Below are 26,017 nucleotides of genomic sequence, written 5' to 3'. Positions count from 1 at the left end.
TTTACTTACCACTCAATAGTGCCAGACCAGTCAAGAGGAACAAAAACCTCATTGCCATAGCTGCAAAAGAATATAGGAAAGAAGTAAGGCAGATTGTTTTATGCAACTCTAAATACAAATCTGACCATGTTGCCTTTCCTACAACACAAAACACAGGGCAGTTTCCAAAGCACTTCCTCCGTCGCCACACAGATTAATGCTTGTACAACCAAACTCTCCCCTCCTCCCCACAAATCTGCCCTAGAGGTTTGGATGAATGCCTAGAACAGATTTGTGAGGGATGGGGCAGGGGCAGGAGAGGGGGGAAATGTTCCCTTGCACAAGCAGAAAGCCTTGCACTGATAGGATATTCACGTAACACTGCTTTGAATTCTACTGGGAACTTTCAACTATGCAGTCACAACAATAACTTTTCAGAAACTTGACAAGAGTGTGAACTGTCCTTTAACAGTCCTTTTTCAGAACACTATGCATCAGGCGTTCATTCAGTGGCAAACTTTGGGCTCTCAAATTTCAGCAGCGCCCTTTGTAGTGCTAAGATTTGGTGCCCCCCACCTCTCATGCTCAATTTGATATCATTGTTGCGGATCTGTGCCCTGCCCCCCCCCCGTGGCACCTGCAACCCAGTGCATCCAAACCGGTCCTACTGCCCTAAAACTGCCTCTGATTCATTAACTGACTGCAATGCGTTGCATGAAGGGAACTGGAGTTGGTTCAAAATTAAGCCACCATGCTCAGCAGATGGCAACATTTTGTGGCTGTGTGTAAACAATAACAGTGGCTCCCAGTCTGGTTTGTGGCACAATTCCAATAGTGCAGCTTGCCTTTAAAGCACCAAACAGTTTGGAACCTAGAGGCATTTCTGAAGGACTACTTTGCCCAACTTTGTTCTGCCTCTTCTCAGATAAAGTCTTCTAAGCCCTCACTATCTGTGCTAAAGCAAATGGTGACTAGAGAAAAGTTTTCTTGGTGGCTCACCCCAGAGAGGCTTGCACCCAGACATCATTTAAAATAGCAAAGCAGAAGATACAGCAATCAGAGCTGGCAGATCTTTTTTCCCCTAAAGCAGCTTTTTGCAGGCCCGCCCACCCACTGCAACCCCTCTTCAGTTAAATGTCTTCTGGACTAACCAGTACCAGTGCAGGAATGGGGGAGAAGTTCGATTCAGTTTGCATTTATGGGTGACTAAATTGTCACTCTCCAAAACAATACATGAACCAAAGCACAACCATTCTTTGAATTTTGCACTTCTCTAGCTAAGGGGCATGTACAAAAAAATGCATATACTTGGATAAAGTGTACATAAGAATAGCATATATTAGTGAAAATAAGATACAAAAGTGCACTGCATTAAGGGAAATGTATATGAGGCAGAACTGCATTCAAGCATATGTATATTCGAGGGAAATTGCATTAAAATAAAACCTTTCATGAAGATTTTTTTAAAAAGAAAGGAAAGAGAAACAAAAATTGAGAAATTCATCCAACACTATACTAGCGGCACCAAAAGCACAAAAGGCAAGAAGGATCCTTGTTTATCTCAGACAGATCCTTCCCTTGATCAGCAGCTGATTAGAATCACACGGCACTGTTCAAAACAATATCTTACCTTGTGCCCCTAAGTAAGCTTGTCTTGGCTGGATGAAGAAGAATTTGGTCCTCCCTCCTTTTCTCTCAGCTGCTCTTTCCCTTTTTATAGGCTGAAGGAGTCAAAGCCCATCTCCCGATTAACTATTAGGAAAGCAGCAACAGTCCATAAGGGTTGGGCTTTGGGAAAATGCAAGAGTCAAATAAAAAAAAGAGAGAACCTTTGCCTATCCTCTCAGCCCCAGAAAAAAATGCAACTGACTGGATTGGGCAATGTGCCTTATAGGTTAGCATTTAACAAATGTTTCTAAAATGTATTTGAATACTGAAATAGGTGAAGCCAAACTTTTTCTCCTGTTTGCTGTTGTCGTTCTTCATAATTAGCAGGACATCAGTGAAAGAGGCAGCTTTACCTAGACATTATTCTGTAAAAATTATGGTACTTGCTATCAACAAAACCTGGCAAGCTAGACAGCAAGCTTTTTTCTGTTTGTGCAGTTCTGCTGCTCAGGGGTAGAAGACCGAAGTGTCCTTGACCTGACTTGTTGTTTGGATAGGAAACTAACATGTTGTGAATCTTACTGTCAGGCAGATGTACTAACAAGTTCCAGAGAAGCAGAGTTTGACCTCTGGGAATTTTCTTCATAATCAGAAAAAAGTAAGTGAAACTGACCTTGGAATGCTCTTCTCGGCCAAAATCCAGAGAGCTAGTTCAGGGAACAGTTCAATGGGACATTTTAGTTTCCCACTTTGAACAGCTTATCACCGTATCTGAGACTGCTTTCGAAACTTCCCTGAGTTGGGAACTGGAGACTGCTGTTTGCAAAAGAGGAAGGCCAATGCACCACTGGGCATGTGGAGCTAACTGCAAGTTCTCTGGGCCGTGCCCAGTTCAGCTTAAGGCTGTCCGGGAAGCCTGGTTTAAAATCAGTGCTATTTACTAGCAGGGATGTTTTGCATGACACAGAATGAAGCATGTTGCTTCAGTGGCAGATCTAGACCCCCTGTGAGTGGCGGCGGATCCACCCATTGCTGCCTCTGCCATAGCTGCCTCTTTCTCTGTCTGTGAGCTCTCCTGTGCACATCCTTTGCTGCTTGCCTACTCTCTGCCTGTCAGCTGCCTCTCTTGTGGCTCAGGGGAGAGAAGCAGCTCGTGGAGAGGGTGCCTTCGCTTGCACATTTTTTCCCCTCGCAATAATCATGTGGTCTAGGTTAGGCTGAGGTTGCAACTGGCTCAAGGCGACCATGTGAGCTTTACAAGCTGGGATTTGAACCTGATATCTGAGCGTGTTATTGGGTGCATTGGGTAGGTGGGGTGGGTCTGAAAATTGGAATGCTAAAAGCAGGTGACGTCTTGAAAGTTCCTGAGGGCACAAAACACTACAGCTTTACTTTTGTGTGCTTCTTTGTGTGCTGGCTACAGAGCGGTGTGCACTGGAGTTGTGCTCAGAAGTCTGGCTTTGTACTTTTTTCAGATAAAGCAAATTTCTTCCACACCATCACCTGCATCTCACCCTAACATACTTGTCAACATTTCCCTTTTTTAAAGGGAAATTCCCTTATTCCGAATAGCATTCCTCGCAAGAAAAGGGAAAAGTTGACAACTATGCATCCTAAACTGAGGGGTGGGAGAGGCGTGATTCTGTAGTTCGCCTCAGGTGCCAAAATGTATTGGGCCTGCCTGTTAGAGAAATCTGACAAAAATTGAAATGGCAGTTGAAATTGCTAATTTTCGCTTATTCATCCTATATCCATCAACCATCCTAGCTGCAAGTCCTGGAAGATCTGTTCCCTGCCTTGCTAGCCTTTTCTCACCTGGTCTGGGAGGGCAGGGCATTGACTGACTGCAGCTACAAAAGCTGAGGTTGCTCAACAGACTCTTGGCCTGGGGTATTATTGAGGGAGTTATTGATATATTGTTGTTATTTATATATATTATTTTATTTTTAAGTGTTGTTATGATTTATATGGAAATGGTTCGATTTTGCTGTGTCTTATTTATTTTATGGCTACTTTTGTAATTATGTAAATCTTTTTCTGCTGTAAGCCACCTTCAACATAGCTTTAGCGATGGGAAAGCAGCTTATAAAGAAAATGATGGGTGATAGCTGGAAGAGAAATCAATCCAGCAGACATGACTGGTGCTTGCTGCTGCTGTCGCTTTGAGTCTGAAAGTGATATATAATTGATTATGTATTTTCCCCATTTGCATTGCCTTTCTTTTCATTGAATGGACTTTGATAAGGTAATTACAAAGGAACTTCCATAATTATGTAAGACAAATAACAGGGCTTTTGTGCAGGGCTTTTTTTCAGCCTGAACTTAAGTTCTGGCACCTCTCGGGTGGGCACCATTGCCATTATAAGAGAACAAGGGAGGGCTTCTGGCGCAGCCGCCATGGCAAACTGCCAATCCCATGGTAGCAGATGCCAGCCATGCAGTTAATTAAGGATAATTTGGGAGTAATTATCCTTGCAAGCCCCCCCTCCCAGGTCGGGGGGGGAGAGCTTTCTCTTGCAGATCATTCGATAACTGCCTCTCACTCCGATGGAATGTGGGGGCAGGGATGCAGAGTGAATGCATGTATGCATCCCCAATGTGGTTGCCATGAGCAGACGTATCTGTTTCTTCTAAGATATATCTGAATTTGGACTTCAGAAACAGATGTGTTTTGGAAGAAAGAGAAAGATAACCTGTGAAATGAATCAGCCACTGAGTGCCAAGGTTTTGATCTGGAGAGCAAGGGGACCCTTTGTTGAGCTTTTGTGCTATGAATCGGCAAGCCTTCAATGAAAAATGATCAATTAACGGAGTGAAATTACTAATGGATTACAGCTATCTATGGAACACAGAGGGATTTAACAAGAACTTATGGTTTTCTTTACAGAATGCTTGAAAGAACAGACTGTGTGAAATTCTGTGATGACTTGTAAACATTGCCAACTTAAGAGAGCTCTAAAAGGTAAAGGGACCCCTCACCGTTAGGTGCCGCCGTGGACGACTCTGGGTTGCGGCGCTCATCTAGCTTTACTGGCCAAGGGAGCCGGCGTACAGCTTCCAGGTAATGTGGCCAGCATGACTAAGCCGTTTCTGGTGAACCAGAGCAGCACACGGAAACACCGTTTACCTTCCCACCAGAGCGGTACCTGTTTATCTACTTGCACTTTGACATGCTTTCGAACTGCTAGGTTGGCAGGAGCAGGGATCAATCAGCGGGAGCTCACCCCGTCGCAGGGATTCGAACCGCCGATCTTCTGATCTTCTGATCAGCAAGCCCTAGGCTCAGCGCCACCCAAAGAGAGCTCTAGTTCTGATTTATTACAGTTTTGGTGAGATGCCAGCTTGTTAGAAGATACAAGGAGATAAACACTGGAAGTGGTACAGAAGTCTCGGCTGGGCCCTGGATTGCTTTCGGTTTCAAAGCAAAATGGAGAAGTTATGGCGTACTTATAAATGAGTTCTCAAAGGAGGGGCAATGTTGAAGAAAGTTGACTGGTTGCAACATGAAGCAAAGAAGAAGGTGAAGAAATATTTCACAAAGCTACAGGATATAAATTTCCTCTGCAAGTTAATGGATATGCATTTATAAAAATACAGTCAATAGTCATTACAACAGTGGATGCTAGAACAAAGGAGTAAGATCAGAATTGTGGAACTTGGACTAATTAAGAGAATTGGCACAGGATCAAGGAATAACATCAACTACTGATAGACGGAACACAGGAAGTCATCCAAAAATGTGTCATTCGGAACTGTTTAATTGGCACTTTTGGTTGTATTGTGATTTGGCATGATTTGGCATTGTATTCATGTGGCCTCCACTGGATTGTTATTAATGAAAAATTAATAAAAATTATTTTAAAAAAATAAAGAGAGAGAGAGAGAGAGAGAGAGAGAGAGAGAGAGAGAGGGAACAAGGGAGGCGTTCTTGGTGAGTTCCGGCACCCCTTTTTCTAGAAAAATAGCACTGCTTTTGTGGAAGATGCACAGTAGCAGTGCTGCAAGTGATGACTACAGAGTGGAAAGGAAATTATGTCTATCAACATCCTCACTTGCTAGAAGGACAGGGGTCTCATCCAGAAAAGCAGAGTCACATTCAGTAGGGCTGAGTTGAGTCACCCTAAGTAGGATCACAACAGGCAAGGAAAGCATAGTTGGACAAAACACTGGACCAATACAGGGGATATATTCTTTATTGCAGCTGGGACAGATGAAGGTGTCTGGTCTTGCTATTAGAAATTGGAGTAGACCCACTGGAATTAAAGGATCTAAAAGTTAGTCATGTCCATTAACTTCAATGGGCATGTACTGAATAGGACTGGCATTCGAAACAACAATTTGGGATCTACACAACACTTCACAACATATTTGTTTGTTTGTTTTTAATATATTTTTATTAAAGATTTCTTAGTTTACAAAAGTACGTGCATTTGTCTCTTTTTTCAAGTTGCATTTTCTACAGATCAGTTTCATTTGCTGTGAGACATTAGTGTTACATTAGGAAGAAAAGGGGGAAAGAGGTGGAGGGGGAATGAGAGTTGGGTGGGGTCGGTGGCAATGTTTCTATTCTACTTAGTGTATGTGTGGTGTTTTGTGTCAGCGTCACTTGTGTGGATTCTCTTTACTATTCGCTTGTTGTATTTCTTTGGTGATGAGAGAGGTTGAGGGTGGCCTAGGCCTAGAGTGTGGTTGGTTGTCTTTGATTGGCTGTAGTAAAATTTGTTTTCGTGTGTGTGTGTGTTTGGATCAGTTTAGCCAGATTGATTTGTATGCTGTTGGCAGTTTCTTGTTGTTGTCTTGTCTATTTGTCCCTGTGGCAGTTTCAGTTTGTTGGTTAGTTTTTCTAATAAGGCTGTTTCCCATACTATGTGATACCATTGATCCATGCTTACTCCTGACAGGTCTCTCCAGTGTCTGCATATGATGCTTCTGGGTGCTGAGAGTGGGTGGGTTATGAGCTCTTTGTGATGTGAGTGGGATGTTTAGTAGGGCCAGTTCTGGGGTGATTTCTAATACTTGCTTAGTTATTTTGCATATTTCTTGATTGATGGCCGGAAGAGTTGGATTTTGGGGCACTCCGACCACATGTGGAGGTATTCACAACACATTTGTTGAATTAAGAATGTGCCTCCAATTAATCATGCCATTAAAAAAAAGAGTTTAAAATGTTAATTATTTTTAATCTAAGTCCAATAAATCTATGGGTGGCAGGCATTGCCTCAGCAGAGGTCTGCCTGCTTCTCCCAGATGGAAGGGAATACCTCTTTTGAGGTCCATGCATCTTCTGAAACTAAAACACCTTTTAAATCTATCTGTCGTTTCTTGTATGCAAATACAGTTAATAAAAATGATTAAGTTTTTAGCAATGTTTTTTTGAATGGAAATACAGCCTATTTACAAACAGTGGTAATTATTTAGCAGGCAATTTGCTGTCATGGGTTATTTTTGTGGAAAATCAGAGCAAAGCGGCTGAAGGCCTTGGGGCCCCAAGATGACCCCAAAGTTGAAAAGACAAGTTCCCTACAGAGTGGATTGGCAGACTAAACTACTGGACTATGCAGAGATGGCGAGAATGACTGGGAAAATCAGAAACCAGGAGGATCTAAACTTCAACAAAGAATGGGAGAAATTTACACTATATTTGACAGACCACTGTAAACATTTGAACTCTTTGGAAGGTCTTAAAGGACTTTTGTAATGTTACATAGACTTTGGATACAATGGAAGCCTGAAAATTAGGAGGATTTATGGTATGCAGTTGAAAAAGTTAACCAAAGAACCCCTGGAGGGGAGGGGGGAAGTCCCGAGATTCAGAAGAATCTTGTTTAATTTTCATTATTTTTGATTTTGGATGTGAATGAATTTGTAAAATCAAATAACAATTATTTTTTTAAAAAAATACAAAACATTAAAAGTCTTTGCAGTTTTCTGCACTGCTACTAATAGCTCCAGACAATTTTACTTCTGTTGTTTGGAGGCTAACTTTTCCCTTTATTGCATTCAGATATTTGCTATTGCCCTTGAAATGCCGTAATGTTCCAGAAATGATGCTCTTGGGACAAGATGGCTGTTAAGTTCACAGTTTGAGAACTTTATGGCTTCTGATATTTTCTTCTTCGGTTTGCAGGAGCGTTAATAATCTTCTTTTCCATACAGCAGCATCCAGGGGGCTGAGGCGAGCAAGAATGTGATGTTTACTGGTTTAGAATAATTTCACTGCTCCTGTGATTACACTGAACAAAATGGCGTCCCTTCACTCTGCTTCGTGTGTTGGACTCAGGAGATAGGTCCAGGTCAGAGAAGAGGGTGGGAAATGCGCATGGAATCATTCCAGGATGCAGCGGTTCTGGAGTTCACAAAGAAAGGAGATTTTAAAAGGCTTACAGCTTGATCCTATACACTGGCTTACACTGCCTATACTGTTTTGGCTTATACTGCCCAAAAGCAAAGGTTGTCTTTATGCTGACATGTCTGCACACCTTTGAAGGTGGGCAGTGTTTGGACCAGACCACGGGCCAGGCTAGTAATCTGGCAGCTGGGTGGGCTAAAATGGGGCTGCCAACCAATAACCTGTGGACATTTGCTAGGGGTCAGGCCCAGCTGGCCAATGAGCACTGGCTGGGCCCACTCCCAGGGGAATACATTGTGGCTGTAGAAACCAATGCAGGAGAGACATTACACATCATAGTATATTGTGAGCAAGTGGTGTTCTGGTGCCCAATTGCTCCAACTTTACCCTCTGCTGGCTTGAGCAGGATAAATAAACCAGGAAACTTTGACTTCCTATAACATCCAATTCATCTGTCATCGTTTGTTGTTCTCCAGTAAGCCACAACCACTAGCCAAACACAAACCATGACTTGCCATTCTCTTACTAAGTGTGGGAGCAACAAACCACAATCCCTGATTTGAACGTTAATAGGAAGCCCAGATTTTCTGGCTGGTTTACCCCATTCTCACCAGTGGAAAAGCAAAGCAGGAGTGACTGGGCCATGGGCACCCACATCCTCTTTTTGATCTAAACCACAACAAGCCAGAAATTCAGACGTATTGTGATGTGCAAGCTCTGCCACTCTAAACATACATATGTGAAAGCAACTCCAGCTGAAATCATTCTGAATAAACATGACTAGGCTTGGGCTATGAAACAGCCTCCTCCAGTAGATGATGGATGGGTGAAAGCAGGAAAGGTTCTGGGGCGAGAGAGAGAGAGAGAGAGAGAGAGAGAGAGAGAGAGAGAGAGCGCACTCAGACTTGGAGCTTTAAAGCACAGAGCTGTACCTGGAAAGCACAAGGCAAAAGGTAATTGTGGCTCAGTCCTTCCCCTCTGTTGCCCATTAAGGGAATTAAGATCAACAAATGGAACTTGTCTAGCCCAGTAATTATCAGCTTGTGGTGACTAAGAGGTGGGTTTCACTGGCTGCATTGGCATTGTGGAATGAACTCCCTGCTTAAATACGACAGACCCAATTGTACTGGCACTTTGCCAGCTTTTCAAAATACACCTGTTTACACCGGCATTCCCTTGATCTCTTTGCCTGGGCCTCCTGCTTTAATTGCTGCGTTGTTTTAATGTGTTTGCCTCGCTGCATATGCATACTGTTCATTTTTTTCATTTCAAAAACCAGGACACACATCTTCCGGGACACGCTCCCAGGTGAGTCACTTGACCCTTGCCGCAACCTCACCCTGGAAAAAGTGCTTTTCCAGAGCGCATTTTGGGATGCTGCATGAGAGCGCAACATGAAAGCATGGGAGATCACAGCACCCAAAATGGCTTTTGCGATCTTCCACAACAAATGGGATGTCCTGTTTTTTCCTGGACACTTAGCGGGTATGCATATGCTAATCATGCATCATTAAAATAAAGAATAATTAATTACACCGTAATTAAAACCAAAAAGAAAGAAACATCCCGTTAATTATAAATGTCCATGATTAGCACATTTATCTAAAGATAAATGGACATTTATATTTAATGGGATTTTTTTTCTTTTAGGTTTTAATTACAGTGTATTTTTAATTATTCTTTATTTTAATGATGCAGTACAATGTAGGTTCTTATGGGCAGATCTACACTCGTGGTTTTTCACATTAAGGAAGGGTTTTGATGATGTATATGGACATGTGATGTCCTACTTTTAATGTTCATAATGTGCTATTAAAATGCGACACCGGAAGGCACTGCAGAGCAACCGGCAACCAGCAGTAGGGAGACAGTGTTTTGACCAAAAAAAGGGGTTAAAAATGCTTTAATTTACAAGTGTGCCCTGTGATGTTTTAGAACGACATATCTAAAATCATTCTAATACAATGGTACCTCGGGTTAAGTACTTAATTCGTTCCGGAGGTCCGTTCTTAACCTGAAACTGTTCTTAACTTGAAGCACACTGTAGCTAATGGGGCCTCCCGCTGCCACCGCACTGCCAGAGCACGATTTCTGTTCTCATCCTGAAGCAAAGTTCTTAACCCGAGGTGCTATTTGTGGGTGAGCGGAGTCTGTAACCTGATGCGTATGTAACCTGAAGCATATGTAACCCGAGGTACCACTGTAACATTAAACAGGTCAGTGCAGATCCAGCCTAAGTTTGGCAAATCTCTTTGAAGCCATCTTGGCATTAAGTGGCATATCAATTAAATAATAATAATAATAATAATAATAATAACAACAACAACAACAACAACAACAACAACAACAACAACAACAAACAGTCACAGCGATCTTACTAATATTAGAAGTCTTTGGCCTCCCAGGCATGTAGGAGCTCAGCAATGTTTGTCTCAACCATCCCATTGGGCAGCTTCAAGTCATCAGAGCTGTTCCCATTGAAGTTTCCGCATGGGGCACACAGCTTTCCTGCGAGGGTCTTCTTGACTCCCACTGTCACCTCCCCATCAGAGCGAAGGTGAACCTGCACCTGAGAGGCCTGGTTAATTAGGATCCCGTCCTGAGTTTCGCTCACAGATATGGCTTGGGAAATCCTGTATGGCAGCCTTACCAGGCGTCCATTTACCTGGAACACATAAAGAAGGGGACATGAGATCTGGCGCCGAGTGAATGCCAGAAGCCAGCAGCAGCCTGAGAACCAAAATCCATGACAACCCCACATGCTATCAGATGGAACACCCCAGAGGCTGTCAAACTTTGCAACTGGAAGTCAAAAAACACTGGAGCCTGTTATGAATAAACAGAAGTTGCATGCTCTAGCTCAGGTAATATTAAATGAATACAATGAAGAGAAACTGCCAATGGATGCTGCCTTTGAATTCCCACAGAAGTTGGTCTTGGAGAAATGAGATGAAAAGTTCTGAGAACAAAAGTCTTATATGATTATGAATTCTCTCCATTGATTCGCTTTAACACTGCTGCAGAGCAAAAGAGCAAATGTCAATGATAGAGATCCTTCCACAGAATCATAGGGCAACTCTGAGGCACAGAATCTGCTGGTGCCCCATCAGTCCATGCATTGGATGAAGAAGCAAGCACAACACTTGATTACAATAAAGAAGAAGAAATGCTTCTTTAAAAAACGAGGGTTTCTCGGCGGTTCTGAATCTACAGCCCTGGCATAAACTATCAGGAGATTCCTCCCACACTGGACCAGTTCCCATGTAATGCTAAACTGTGCTCAGATCTTTTAAGCCTCATGTTGAAGTGTTACCCTCTTCTCCCACATTCATTCAGGAGAAGGAATAAATTCACCTGCAATTTTCACCAGGAATTGAGATTCATTAAACAAGCCAGCTTCATCATCCATTGTTTGAAATTGGCATGTTTTGCAATTGCCAAGAATCTTTTTCTTAAGCAAAAATATATTGATCCCCAATTAGTACATAATGAGAGGCCAGGCACAGCAGGACATACAACTGAATCAAGGTTTATTCCTCTTCCTGGCTGTGCAGGAACGGGAGGGGACAGCAATCGAGCCCAATACTTTACTAATGGCTCTCAGATCTTAACACACTGTTCCTCCTGACTTTCTCTTACCCATGTCCTGTGGTCCCTTTTAAGAGTGATGGATGCATTCTGGAAGAAAACATGGACCGCTCTCCCAACTACCAAGACATCGTCGCTGTCCTTTCCGATGCTCACTGACACCCTGAACCAGTAGGGGACACTTTCATCACAAACGGTGGCAATGTCATAAACCCCACTGCAGAGGTACTTGCGCGAAGCACCATCGAAGGTAGAGAGTCGGGCTCCTGGAGTGAGTTTGCACTGGTATTCCTTGCTTTCACAGCTGCGCACTCCATTTCTAAGCGTGCATATCTCTTCAGCCTGGCATCTGGTTTTCTCATAAACAAGTTGACCTGTGGCATTGCAAGTTATTTTTTCCGTGCAGTTGCTTGAGAAGATATCCTCTCCAACCTGTAGGGAAATCCCAGACAAAGGGACATAGCTGTGAGAGCTGGAAAAGAGTCTGAACGTTCAAATACACTGCTTTTTTGTTGTTGCTTATTTTATTTATTTGTGAAAATTAGCCTGCTGTCCTTCCAAGATCTACATGTAGGAATAGAAAGAGACAGTGATCTAACTACAGCAAATGCTTGTACCACAGGCACACCATTTTCATTTAACGTTCATGATGCTCCACCAGCAAAGCTGGCCTTACCTTAATGTACAGACCATTATGCACACAGCCGCATTTGTTCATAGGCACACATGCATCCCCATCAGACACATAGCCATCATTGCACTGGCAGCCTTCAAAGCAGTTCTTTGAGCACTGCACAACAGTGGACAAGCTGGCACAGGTGAAATCGCAAGATCCAGTGCAAGTCTCATAGTGGCTGTTGGCTGGGCAGGTGAGGGCTGAGAAGACAAATCAAAGCCATGTTTACCAGACATTCTTCATTACATAAAATAGGAAAGAGTCTTCTTAAGAAGCAGGTTTTCTTTTCAGCTATTTTCTATTCTCTGTATTGTGTTGTTATACATGCACACACCACTTCACCAAGTTATGAGAAGTTCCAGGAACAGCAGGTTTCCTTTGGAGGAGAGGTCACCAAAGACTTATGGCTTTTAAATAATAGTTGGGTTTCTTTACAAATACGCACGTCAAGCATAGGTGAAGTCAGAGACAGCAAAGTCTTTGTAAAAAGCTGGAAATCCACTGCCCTCATCAGATACCCAGTGAGGTACGCATTCCCTTCAAGATGTCTCTAGACTTCCAAAACTCAAAGCTCTGTTTCTCACTTTTCCTTTCTCCTTTGTTGCTTCTTATCAGGGATGGGGAACCTTCTCCAGATGTCGCTCCACTACAATGCCCATCAGACACAGAAAGGATGGCCAATGCACGGGGATGGTGGGAGGTGTAGTGCAGCAACATCTTGAGAACTGAACATTCCTCACATCGGGTTTTAATATACTCGTCTATTTTGTGTCCTCTCCATGGATAGAAAGATACGTGGGAGAGAAAGACAAGTAAACTCATAGCACTGAAACCAACATAGCTCAATCAAAGGCTCATATTACTTTGGGTATTGGAGAGACTCACTACCGAAAAGGCAGAGATGAAGAAACCTTTTCATCCAACTTACGACAGAAGGACTTTGTTCTCCAGGCTCCAATCTTGACTCCAGCAGACTGGCACGCAGCTGCATAGGCTTGAAGGCTTCGGCAGAGATACTCCTCCTCCCCTTTGGCCGCAGTCAAGTCATACAGGCATTGCTCAAGGTAATCTGAGGGGCTTACTAATGAGGAGCAGTCTTTGAATGGCCCTGTCTCAGACGTGATCATTCCACAGGAGTCGTCACTCTCATACGGTGCTGTCTGGACTGTATCAAAAGTGGGGCATTCCTCACCACAGCCATTGGAGCAGATGGCACCATCCAGAGGGACCTGCCAGGAGGCCCCAAACTCATCCACCGTTTGTGCAGATTCCCCACTAGGCAGCATGAAATCGTCCCTCTCGTCGCCATTGAAATTGCCACCCAAACCACACATGTGTCCCTGGTAGGTGCTGGGGACAGACACACGGACATAGGAAGAGGTATCATAAAGAACTGTGAGGCCAAAGGACGCCTGAAGAATTATACTGATCCCCTCCTGAGTGATCCAGAGTTTCCCCTCGTCTCTATTCACTGGCAAAGTGCAGAATTCTTCATCCACCTGCATCAGCAGAAAGAGGCATATTTATGAGGGTCAGCTCTGAGCACACACAAATTCTCAAGCACACACATATACAAAAGACACACATCTCCTTTTGCACATGCTGTTTTTCATTCCAGTGATCTAAAGAAATGTCATCATTATTTAAAAGCAATTTAATTATTATACCAAATGGTTTTCCTGTAATTTTATGACTGCAAGCTGCCCTGGACTCTCTTTGCATAAGAAGGACATGTTATTCATTTGAAATAATAGGTAAAAGGTAAAGGACCCCTGGACGGTTGAGTGCAGCCAAAGGCGACAATGGGGTGTTGCGTTCATTTCGCTTTCAGGCCAAGGGAGCCAGCGTTTGTCCACAGACAGCTTTCTGGGTCATGTGGCCAGCATGACTAAACCACTTCGGCACAACGGGACACCGTGACGGAAACCAGAGCACACAGAAACACTGTTTACCTTCCTGACAGAGCGGTGCCTATTTATCTACTTGCACTGGTATACTTTTGAACTGCTAGGTTGGCAGGAGCTGGGACAGAGCAAAGGGAGCTCACCCTATGGCAGGGATTCAAACCGCTGACCTTCCGATCAGCAAGCCAAGAGGCTCAGTGGTTTAGACCTCAGCACCATCCGCATCCCTTTTATTTCAAATAGTAATAATAATCTGATATGAGTGGCCCATACATACCATAGCTATCCATTTCCTTCCCCTTTCAAGGACAATAGTGTGCTGATGAACAGAGACCACAACCTTCCTTATCTGAGCAAGGTGTCCATTTCCAAGCTTCTCGTTCTCCACCAAAATGGAGAAATTCTGTAGCCGAGGGTCTGTGCTGCAGACTTTGACAAAAGTGTAAGTGCAGGAGCCATGGAAGCGAAAGCTTTGTCCATCAAAGGAAATATAAAGGGGGTCACCAAGTGCTATAGCTGTACCATATCCTGCAGGGTGACAGCCTTGGATGCCGTCCTCCACCCTGCACTCCTCATGCGCTCCACAGGAGAACTGCTGACACTTGGTGGCTCCATTGTCCAGGCAGCGGCACTTCTCCTGGCAGGAGCTACTGGGATAAAACTCCTGTCCCTTTTTGTAGTATCTGCCCTGGTGCACACAGCCACACTCTGCAAGATGGACGCACTGATTTCCACTGAGCACGAATCCAGGATCACAGGCACACCCTTCGGTACATGCAGCATCACACATTATTGGGGAGGAGACGCTCCCACATGTATCAGAGCAGGCATTTCCACAGAGTTCATAGTGGGAATTGTGTGGACAGGAAAAGCCTGGAAGGAGAGAATGAGTAGAGAGGTGTGTTATTTTCTTTCCCCCTGACCATTGTAATATACAGTGGTACCTCTGGATGCGAACAGGATCCGTTCCAGAGCCCTGTTCGCATCCTGAAGCGAACGCAATCCGTGTATGCACGTGACATCATTTTGAGCATCTGCGCATGCGCGAGCGGCAAAACCCAGAAGTAACACACACTGTTACTTCCGGGTCACCGCAGAGCGCAACCTGGAAATGCTCAACCTGAAGCTACTTCAACCCGAGGTATGACTGTAATACAAACTGCCTCGTATCTGCCAAGCCATGGCTACTAAGCACTGTGGCTCTATTGTACCTCTACTGTCAGAGTGTTGGGATACTGTCAGCGGCTCCCAGCAGGCTGCTCAGGAAGGTATAACGGAAAGGAAAGGTATCTTACCGTCCTTTTTTATTTCACTATTACACAGAGCTGCTATAAAGCCCAGCCGCTTGGATAATGCTGTTGTCCTGAGTGAATCTCCCCCCTCCCCCCACCTCTCCCACTTCCTCATTTGTCACTTCTATGGGTGCTGCTACATGCCCTCTGTCTTTGAGCTCTTTGCTCTCCTACTTTCAAGGCTTGCTGGGTTCTGGGAGATTGGGGGGGGTGGTAGTCTCCACCATTTCTCCTCTGCCCAGTCCCTGACACAGAGACAGTGTACATTGCCGGGAATCACAAGTGGGGAGATGCTATTGCATTCAAGTCCTACTTTAGAGTGTCCCATAGGTGCATGACTGCAAAAACAGGAAGCTGGACTGGATGGGCCATTGGCTGGTTCCATCATGCTCTTCTTACATTCCTATGAGCCAGTCCACTGATCCATCTAGCTCTGCAGTGTCTACCCGGACTGGCAAAAATACTCTAGGATTTCAAGCACGGTTCTCCCCCAGTGGTACCTGGAGATGCTGGGAATTGAACCTGGGATCTTCTCTATATAAAGGACAAGCTCTACTGTGGAGCTACGGTCCTTTTCCAAGAGCTTAGGGAGCTAGACAAGCCATTAATTTTACCCCGCTCTCACAGTAGCCACTTGAAGAAAGCTCCCCACGTAGAAGGAGCAACGGCATGATTCTGCTTGCCCAATTTCTGGTGTCGTCTGGATCCCTTGAAATGCCCTGAAATCCATGCATTCTGTCTGTGCAGAATATCTGCACAGAGGATTTCCACACTCATTTCTGGAGCAAAAATAAAACTGAGATTCAGGAAGTAATACTTACTGCAGAAAGAGTCTGATCTCCATTTCCCAACCTCAATGCCCAGAGCTTGGCAAGCTGTCACATAGGCACTGATGGCACTGCAGAGAGTGTTATGATGACCCTTGTATTGGCAGGTGTCGAAAACACAATCATCGAAGTAAGGTGTTGGGTCAATGGTCTCGTGGCACTGCCTGAACGGCCCATCCCTTCTCTTGAGGATCCCACAGAACTGGTCCCCCTTGTAGGTCTGCTTCTCTGCCTCACTGCATACTGGGCAGTCAATGCATTCTGCAGAGCATCCTGGGACCTCCTTCAACTTCCAGCTGTCTGCAAACTGGATTTCATCTGTTGTCTGAGCTCCATCCTTCATAGCAAAGTCATCACTGGGGTCCTGGTTGGCATTGCCACACAGTCCGCACACAGCATTGGCGTAAGTGCTGGGAATAATGACCCTGGCATAACTGTACCAGTCAAAGCTGACTCTCAGATCAAAGTCTGTTTTGATGAAGCCATGGACTCCACTGATGTAGACCTTTAGTCTATTTTCATAGGAGAAGGGCAGGTCCACAAAGACTCCATTCACCTGGAAAACATGGAAGTGACCATCCAGGGATTTTCGGTTAAATCAGAAAAGGATGGTGATTAACTGATGAACATATGTAGAAATGTGTTATACAGGGTTTTGAAGCTGGTGAAAGAGATTAGTTGCCAGATGAGAGGGCTAAAATTATGGGGACAAGGGGACACATTTCTCCTATGGACAGTTAAAACAGAAATCTATTGTATGAAGGTAGAGCCTCCATGTTCCACTAGCTTTTAGGCAGACATGGCCATCTCTTCCTAAATCCTCTACTGTGCTCCCCTCGGGTCAGGCTCTGCACCAGATGCCAGGGGTGGTAGCTATCCTGCCTACAGCCCAGACAGCATTGCCATTTCAGCCACTCAGCTGCATTGCAGCTGCAAAGTCCTGCTCACTCATCCTCTTCCCCTCTTGGCCCTGTGTAGTTGGCTGCAGAGACACTTTTAGATAGGAGCTGAGTGACATCCAGTATTGCATGTGTATGAGATATAACATAGCAGCCACTCAGCACAGAGTAATTCTTCAGCTCCCATCCCTAAACTATTGCCATGGAAATGAGTCTGCAAGGGTGGAGGGAGGAGAATGATTGGTAATGAATGAATGACTCCCTACCCTTGTACCAGCTGGTCCTCTCACAGCAAAGTATGTAATTAACAGTTCCCCCAATATCCTCTTGTCGCCTAGCATATATACCTTAATCTTCTGTGGATGTTCTTGGCTCAGGCTGATGGTCATGCCATAAACCTCTAGTGTCACCACTTTGGTGAAGGACACCGCCTTGCTGCCTCGGTTGTTGTTCTCCACCGTGACCAAAAACGGGGTGAGAGTGGGGTCCTTGGAGCAGACTCCGGCCATTTGATAAATGCAGGTTCCCATGAAGTCAAATCTCTTTCCATCAAAGGTGGTGTAGTGAGGGTCTCCAGTTCCTATGCAGGTGGAATAGCTGATGGTATGACAGTCCCAGTTCCCATTAACTAGGGCACATCTCTCTCTGGCCTTACAGGAATCCTGCAGGCACACAGCCCTCCCTAATCTGGGGTTACATTTGCAGCGACTACTGCAGCTTTCATCAGTCCAAAATTCCTCTCCCGGACCATAGATCTTGCCATTATGAGTACAGTTGCAATTCTCCACTGGGATGCATGTTTCATCACTGAGGATGTAGCCCTCATCGCACTGGCAGATCGGCACACAGGTGTCATCACACGTTTCAGGAGCAGTTCGGTCAGAACAGGTGGCTGGGCAGGCATTTCCGCAGGACTCGTAGTGGCTGTTCTCAGGGCAGGATATTGGGGCCAGTTCAGAATCTGAATGAAACAAGGATTAAAACCCATTCAATTCATTTCTCGGGCCTGTAGGTCTATCAAGATGTCTTTGCTAACTGAGATAAGTAAAGGGAATAGGTAAGCGACCCCTGGATGGTTAAGTCCAGTCAAAGGCGACTATGGAGTTCCGGCGCTCATCTAGCTTTCAGGCCAAGGGAGCCGGAGTTTGTCCGGGTCATGTGGCCAGCATGACTGAACCACATCTGGTGCAACGAGACACCGTGACGGAAACCAGAGCGCACGGAAACGCCATTTACCTTTCCACTGGAGCGGTACCTATTTATCTACTTGCACTTTTTTGGCGTGCTTTCAAACTACTAGGTTGGCAGGAGCTGGGACAGAGCAACAGGAGCTCATCCCATTGTGGGGATTTGAACCGCCAACCTTCTGATCGGCAAGCCCAAGAGGCTCAGTGGTTTAGACCCCAGAGGCACCTGCTTCCTGAGATAAGTGCACTTAAGGAGGGAATGAGTTGTTTTATTGTCAACTGACCTGGAATTAAGTGATTGGACCACCAAATGGGACGTCAGGCCAACATGGCTACCCACAGGCCCTTCTGATAATTTGCTATTCTTTTATGGTTTCGTTTTAAGTATGGTTGCTGTTACGTATACTGCTTCAAAATACCAAGAATTAAGTGGAATATAAATGCATCAAATAAATAAAATCACGGAAAAGCAATCTTATTGTAAACACTCCCATCCCAAGAACTTTGGAGAGTCACGTATGCTTTGATACATCTGTATCAGAGGACTCATTTGTGTGCCCACCTGTGACAGAAATAAAATTGCTAGGCATATGTGTCAGGGTCTTCTTGGTGATGGCCACACATCAGTGGAATTTGCTTCCAAGTGAGATCTCTACAAATTTTTCAGTGGGCCCTAGAGGTACATATCACTTTTATGGAGTGATTTTAAGCAGGTTATTGGCTTGCAGCTGCTACTGCTTTTATTCTGTTGATAATTGTGATTTTATGACAGATTATTGTTTCTAATTCTAATGTATTTCGGGGTGTTTTTTTAAGTATGATGTTTTAAATTACCTTATGCTACATTTGCTATGTGACAAGTTTTTCCTAAAAAGTAAAATTTTAGAAAAACTATTCTAAATACACAAACAAATTTGCAATGTTACGGTTAGGCAATCAAGAAGAAAGAAGTGCCAGATTATGATGAGCTTTTCTGGAGGAGACGCAAATATACACATTCACCCCTGCATGGAGATAGATGTGGAAGGGACCTGTCTATAGTGATGCTTTATGATTGGCTGTGTTGTGCAAAGAGATGATTGGCCATAGCACAGGAGATATCTGTAAAAGGAACTTATACTGGATGGGTGGCAAATACAGTTTAAGGATCTCCTGGAGAAATTATCCTTGCAAACTGGTTCCCCACCAACCCCAATACATCTACATAGGATGTAAACCCAACATGAAACTTAAATTACCTGATAAGACAAAAGGTGGTGGAGCAAAGCCATAGCCTTCATAGTTTCGGCCACCAAAGACCAAGACGCCAAAAGGAGTTTGAGGATGTGCTACAGAGATGGACTGATGCCTGGGGCCCAAGTTGTATACAGCCCATGAATAAGGTGAGCTGGGAATCATTCTCCATTGAACACCTGTGATAGCGGTCTCATCTCGGGTAATCCTCTGGGTTTCAGAGCTTTTTGCTATGATAACGACATAGTTCTCAAAATTCTTTATCCCATCAACATGGTAGGATAGGCCATAAGCTGTTATGGCTGGGATGTTGATGAGGAATGGGTCATAGCCTGTGTTTCCCGACTTGAGGCCAGTGAAGAAGAAGAGGACCTGGATCCCAGCATTAGCAGAGATGTAAAAGGCATTAGGGAACTGGATCTCAAACTGCCTAACTTCACCAGCCACCATGTCTTGAGAGCCTTTCTGTGCTCCCAGCTGATAGTCAACATGAGTGTCCTGGGAAGCCACCACATACACAATGTCATTATTGGTCTGGAAAAACACTGGGGGGACGACAAAGGTGCTGCCCCAGCTGGAGACCGGCAGCAGCTGCTCAACAACATGGTCACACTGGTAATTTTGCACCACACAGACATGCCCACTCAAGACGGCCACGGGTGTTGACGATTCGATCTTGGTGCCCGACAAATCATTTGAGCTTTGCAGCTGGGCAACCTGGAATGCCCGGAGATAAACTGTGATTCTTGTCCCCGCGACGTATGATGTCCCACCAAAGATCACATTCCCTTTTAGGTAAATACGAACTGTGGCAGGAGACTGTGAAGCGATGACTGCGAATTCTTTTAAGTAGATGGGCGGTCTGGTACTTGACGGGGTTACGACATAATAGGTTGTGCCAAGCTCATGGGATGGATACAGAGCTGTGCTTGCCACGGAATACAACTTCCGGTACAGTAAGACAGCAGAAATGTCCTTGTCAGCCTGAATCAGAACAGACTGATCAAATGTGGTGCTGCCTTTCATCTCTGCAGTCACTGGGATCTGAACAGGCACCATTTCACCTTCTGCAACTGAATAACTTTTCCGGAAGGCCGATCGACTCACTGACACAGTTACTTCAGTCAGGTTGTGGTGGCCAGTGAGGAGCAGCTGAAAGTTTGATTCGGAGGCTCGGCTCGTCTCAAAATTTTGCATGAAGGCCGTGACAAATTTTTTCCCATAGTACCTTGCGCTAGCGTGACCTGAAGCGGTTAGGACATAAAATATACAAAGTGATTTTGGCAAACGATAGCAATGAAATATCAAAGCAAAAAAGAAATCAGATGAGAAGAAAACTTATTATATATCAGGGGTGCTGTTGGACTGCAATTCCCATCGCCCCTGACCATTAGACATGCTGTCTGGGTTTGGATGGGAATTTGAGCCCAACAGCATTTGAAAAGAAACAGGCTCCCCACCTTTGGTTTAAGCCCAAAACATTTGACCTACTATCTGCTCCACGACACCACATTCTGCTTTGCAGCAAAACCTCCCTGGTTCTGCTTGGTTTTCTTTCAGTCTATTCTTTGGATTCGGAGAAAACCCACATGCCAATCATATGACGTCATTATGACATCAGCATTGGCAGGTGAGTGGTCCTGCCCATCTGTCAAAATCCCTTGCGCAGGGTTCTGAAGTGCCCATGCGCATGGGGAGTGCAGTGAAAGGGGCATTGCCAACCCTATGCTCAGTGCTTTGGAAAATGCCCAGCATGGGACTGGAAAAGTGATTCTTTCTCACCTCCCCATCAACTGATGTGGGCAGAGGGTGGGGGGAGGGAAAAGAAACCTGCTATTTGTGAGAAATCATTCTTGCAGCCAATGCATGTGGAAAAACATCTCTGTTTCCCTTGGTTGCACTCGCCTGTTCCTGGTTTGTTTTAATGTTGAATTTTAGATTCTTGCAACCTGTCCTGGAACCTGCTGGTGAAAGGCAGGCTATAAATTGCATTGTTGTTGTTGCTTGTCTTTTTAAAAAATAGGGTGCAGATTAAGAAATAAATGCATCCCCAATCTGGATATGAATGTTCTGTATGTGCATCATCAGCACATGAGAAAGAAGCAGGAGCAATATGAGTGCTCTATGTGCAGTTTCCTAAGCTATAGAAAAGAGAGAGAGAGAAAACACCCAGCAGCTGAAGCGAGGAATGCATATATATTTTAATTGCTTTTGTACTATTGTCGGTCACCCCTTTTGCAAAAAAAAGGGGGGTGGCTGGGAATTGACGGACTAGATTGTGTCCTCGTGATTTCTTCCTCTAAAAAAAGTGCATGATGTGGAATTGAAAGTCTGACACACTTCAGCTGCGCCTCAGCTCTGCTCTGGACGTATAGCAGAGTGTTGCAATCAGCTGTGTGCTCTGTGTGGAGGAATCTCAGGCGTGCAGAAAAACACTCCATACGCAGCTTCTTTCTAATCTAAGAAGCTTTACAGTGTACCTCAGGTTAAGTACTTAATTCGTTCTGGAGCTCCATACTTAACCTGAAACTGTACTTAACCTGAAGCGCCACTTTAGCTAATGGGGCCTCCTGCTGCTGCTGCGCCACCAGAGCACGATTTCTGTTCTTATCCTGAAGCAAAGTACTTAACCTGAAGCACTATTTCTGGGTTAGTGGAGTCTGTAACCTGAAGCGTATGTAACCTGAGGTACCACTGTATTGTTAAATCACTGTGGAATGCTTATGGGAAGTGAAGTAAAGAAAACAGGCCACTGCTGTATGTGCTTAAGTTGTGGCCAGATTCAGGTACATCCAGCGGCTGCAGCGGATTACTCAGTGCTGGGAAACTGTTCAAAGGTTTTCAGTGGAAGAATAGATTTCACAATATTTGCGGAATTCTGGTAGTGATTAAACAAATGCATTCTGTTCAGCAGAGATAAGGGTGATGTAGGGAGGGAGGCGTCTCGATAAAACTGCTTCTTTCTACAAAATATTTTGATTCTCATTATGGTGCATCTGTTTTTACTAATTGCAGTGAAGGTCATAGCTTGCTTTTTTCTGAGTTAATGTGTAATACTGTATTTAATGTGGGGTGTAATTTGGCCATTAGGTCTAGGCAACCTGTGCCCCCCTCTAGATGTTACTGGACTCCTATTCCCATCAGCCTCAGCCAGCATGGTGAATGGTGAGAGATGATGGGAGTTGTAGTCTAGTAAATATGTGGAGCGTGATCAGGTTCCTCATCGCTGTGCTGCCTAACAATGCATACTGATAATTGCATGTATAACCTGAAGAGGAAAAGGGATCTGATCCCAGTTACTCACCGCTCAGGAGCATCAAACCAGCCAGAAGGGTAAGGAGCCTCAGCATCGCCATGGCTGCAAAACAAGGAATTTTGGAATAAATATTAAACATGATTTCAGGACTGGGGTCTTCTCGATTCAGAAAGCTATGGTCGTAATGATGGAGATTTTCGAAGAAACATAACCTTTGAGCTGAAGTAGGCACTGCACCTATAACAAAAATCAACAGCAGCAGCTTTTCCCAGCATGGAGGTGCAGTGATGAAAAAGGACTTTGTTTCTTGCAAGAACTCCAAAGGCCCATATAGCAGCAGTGGACCGAAAAAGGTAGATCTCTGCCTGATTTGCAGCGGAAGGGCAAGGGGCTCCTGTCTTCTGATTGCTTAACAGCAACAACAAAATAATTTCCCACCCATCCCTAAATTGGGCTGCTGAAATGAAGAAAGATAGCCAGGAGGGGACTTCCACCAGAAAGGACTGTGAGCTCGGTTCAGTTCAGGTACTGAAAACAAATCCCTAGGTTCATAATGTGCTTATACAGTAAGCACCCTGTTCTTTTAATTCTGACAGTCTGTCTTTTGCAGCTGGCTGTAGTTGGCGTAGCTTGAGGTTCTATTAAAAAGTGGGTGGTGGTCAGGCAAGGGCACTTAAGTGTAAGTGTAGGAGTGGCCAATTGTTGCTCCATTACTTCAGCTCAGAGCATAAGCCCAGGGAGGTGCGACAGCTACTTAGGTACCAGAAGTGTTTGTGGTTCATTGTGTGTGTGTGCGCGCGCTTAGTGCACATCAGGAGCTACTGTAAGTTCATGCTTTGTCGATAAAGAATTAAAGAATTTAACTACCAGCCATTTGTCTTCCTAGAGCTGGGTGTGCTCAGGACAGTTAAATACCTTAAAAGACTTTTAGGAAGGCAAATTGTTATCAGATGGAGACTTGAACTGGCCACTAGATTGGAAACTAGATTGGAGGGAGAAATTAAGGCGCTCCTCTGTATACAATCCAGGTAATTCAGAATGTCTTTTGAACCTTGCTAAATCCACTAGAGGATTCTTTTTCTTTCTTTTCAAACCGTAATAGCTCATATAATAGAACTGGTTATTTAATAAGTTCATTGGATCTTACTGCAAATATTAAGCAGGTTTCAATGGAACCAATAGTAATCTCTGGCCCCAGTACACTAGACGCTACCCTGCACTACCAACTAGAAACAAAACAGAGATCTACTTGGAGACTTAACCCACTCCTACTCCAAAAGAGAGAGATACTAGACAGAATCAAACTAAAAAATGGGGAATTCTATGTACATAATGACCCCTTACAACATGCAGAGGCTCTATTATGTTGACATACTAAAGGCAGATGCAAATTTATTAGTCAAAACAGCTGGTGCAGAATTCAGTGACGAAGTTGTTCACTGGGGCAAGACTAGACAGAATCATTTTGACTGAACAGGCATGCACAGCCAAACTTCCTTCTTCCTGCCCAATGCCTTGACCCTTGACAGCCTCAAATCACTCTGGGAGGCTCAGCCAAGGGGGCTGTTTGATGTGACCAAAGTACAGATCTCACCAAATTGGCCTGATTCAGTTCAAGCTTCAGACTTCAGACTTCTGCCAAATCCAGTGTACAGCCCTATTTTTGATGTGAACCTGCCTAATTTGCACTTCCCCTAAATAATCAAATCACAGCTCCCTGTTGAAATTTGTACCTCTGAATTTTGCATTGAAGTTCTCCAACCAAGCAAAGTGTAATAAAAAAATGCATATGTTAGGGGAAATTGTGCATTAAATTGCATATATTAGTGAAAATAACATGCAAAAATGCATTATATATGGGGAAACTGCATGCAAAACGGCATATAAAAAATTGCACTGAAATGCTGCCGAATTTTCATGGGAACTTAAAAAAAATAAACTGAAATTGCACACTGATGCAGAAATGTGGAGAAGAGAAGACCAGAAAACTGAGAGAAACCAAAATTGACAGATTCATCCACCCCTACATAGACTCACTCTGCCAAACCCACAGGATTGCTGTGAGGATAAAATGGGACGATGGAGAAGAATAAGGCACCTGAGCTCCTTAGAGGAATAATAGGGGAGAAATGGAGGAAAATGATCACAATAAAAACACTCTGAATCCAAAGCAGCCTCTTACCTTCCACTTTTCAGCAATGCTAACTTGGCTTGCGGTAGGAGAGAGGAAAACTCTTTCTCTGCTGCTGTTCCCCTTTATATAGAGAGAAGGGCTCAAAAAGTGAAATTCCACAGAACTGGTCTGAAAGCTCTGTCTGTGCCAGGAAGGCAGCTGCAGTTATTTTATCTGTTTGTTTTGTTTGATTTTCTCCCCCACTCTCCCTCCCAAAGGAGCCAAGCGAGAGACGGTGAGCTACCACTATATAAATCTGTATTTCTGGCTCCTCTGATTGATTTATGCAACTGTCAAGAACAGCTTGAGAGTTTTGAAAGACTGAAGTCCTCCAGATTCCACCTGACTGTAAGATCTTGAAGAACCGCCTCTCTGCTCCTCCATCCACCTCATCCGTCTGACCTAAACACATGCAGGCCCTGCGTGATTCCAGCTTCAAGAAGTCACTTCTGTTCCAGAAGAAGGGTACCAGGAGCCAGCAGCCTGTCAAGAGATAAGCTGCTCAGTTTTAATTTAAACAGCCAACCTCTTGGAAAGCTTATCCCAATACAATACAGGGGTACCTTGAGTTACATGCGCATCAGGTTACAGACTCTGCTAACCCAAAAATAGTACCTCGGGTTAAGAACTTTACTTCAGGATGAGAACAAAAATCGCACGGTGGCAGCAGGAGGCCCAATTAGCTAAAGTGGTCCTCCAGGTTAAGAACAGTTTCAGGTTAAGAACGGACCTCTGGAACGAATTAAGTTCTTAACCAGAGTGCCACTGCATATCATAGGGTATATATTCGATGACAACAACAACAAGGTCTTCTGTGGTTGCAGATTCTAAACCATTCACCATGGTGGCCAACATCTCACAAAACACATCTTCAGGGGCCAAAACTGATCTTGTGTATGTTTAAAGGTAAAGGGACTCCTGACCATTAGGTCCAGTCGTGGCCAACTCTGGGGTTGCGGCGCTCATCTCGCTTTATTGGCTGAGGGAGCCAGTGTACAGCTTCCGGGTCATGTGGCCAGCATGACTAAGCCGCTTCTAGCAAACCA

The 26,017-nt window shown here is 44.4% G+C and overlaps 2 protein-coding genes across 2 annotated transcripts in view; both read right to left on the bottom strand.

Annotated features, from left to right (window-relative positions):
- The window catches only part of LOC128419242 (IgGFc-binding protein-like), a 61,761-nt gene extending 59,969 nt beyond the window's left edge, over positions 1–1,792 (bottom strand). The window contains exons 1-2 of the mRNA XM_053399676.1: positions 1,610–1,792; positions 10–60 (exon numbers count right to left, since the gene is read on the bottom strand). Coding sequence (XP_053255651.1) covers positions 10–58 — 49 coding nt within the window. The 5' untranslated portion in view covers positions 59–60; positions 1,610–1,792. The remainder of the gene's footprint in view (positions 1–9; positions 61–1,609) is intronic.
- Positions 1,793–7,654: 5,862 nt separating this feature from the next.
- On the bottom strand, positions 7,655–25,454 carry LOC128418560 (IgGFc-binding protein-like). Its single transcript, XM_053398339.1, has 11 exons — positions 24,981–25,454; positions 22,847–22,900; positions 19,548–20,786; positions 17,470–18,083; positions 16,218–16,779; positions 14,382–14,977; positions 13,129–13,699; positions 12,201–12,400; positions 11,576–11,956; positions 10,315–10,601; positions 7,655–7,933 (listed from the first exon to the last, which is right to left on the bottom strand). The coding sequence occupies exons 2-10, from the start codon at positions 22,896–22,898 to the stop codon at positions 10,320–10,322; spliced, it is 4,497 nt and encodes a 1,498-aa protein (XP_053254314.1). The 5' UTR covers positions 22,899–22,900; positions 24,981–25,454; the 3' UTR covers positions 7,655–7,933; positions 10,315–10,319.
- Between the last annotated feature and the right edge of the window lie 563 nt (positions 25,455–26,017).

Source organism: Podarcis raffonei, chromosome 8 (assembly GCF_027172205.1).
Source record: "Podarcis raffonei isolate rPodRaf1 chromosome 8, rPodRaf1.pri, whole genome shotgun sequence".
In the NCBI taxonomy this organism is placed as follows: domain Eukaryota; kingdom Metazoa; phylum Chordata; class Lepidosauria; order Squamata; family Lacertidae; genus Podarcis; species Podarcis raffonei.
Note: the sequence above shows the minus strand (reverse complement) of the source record. Positions and strands in the feature narration are given on the sequence as shown.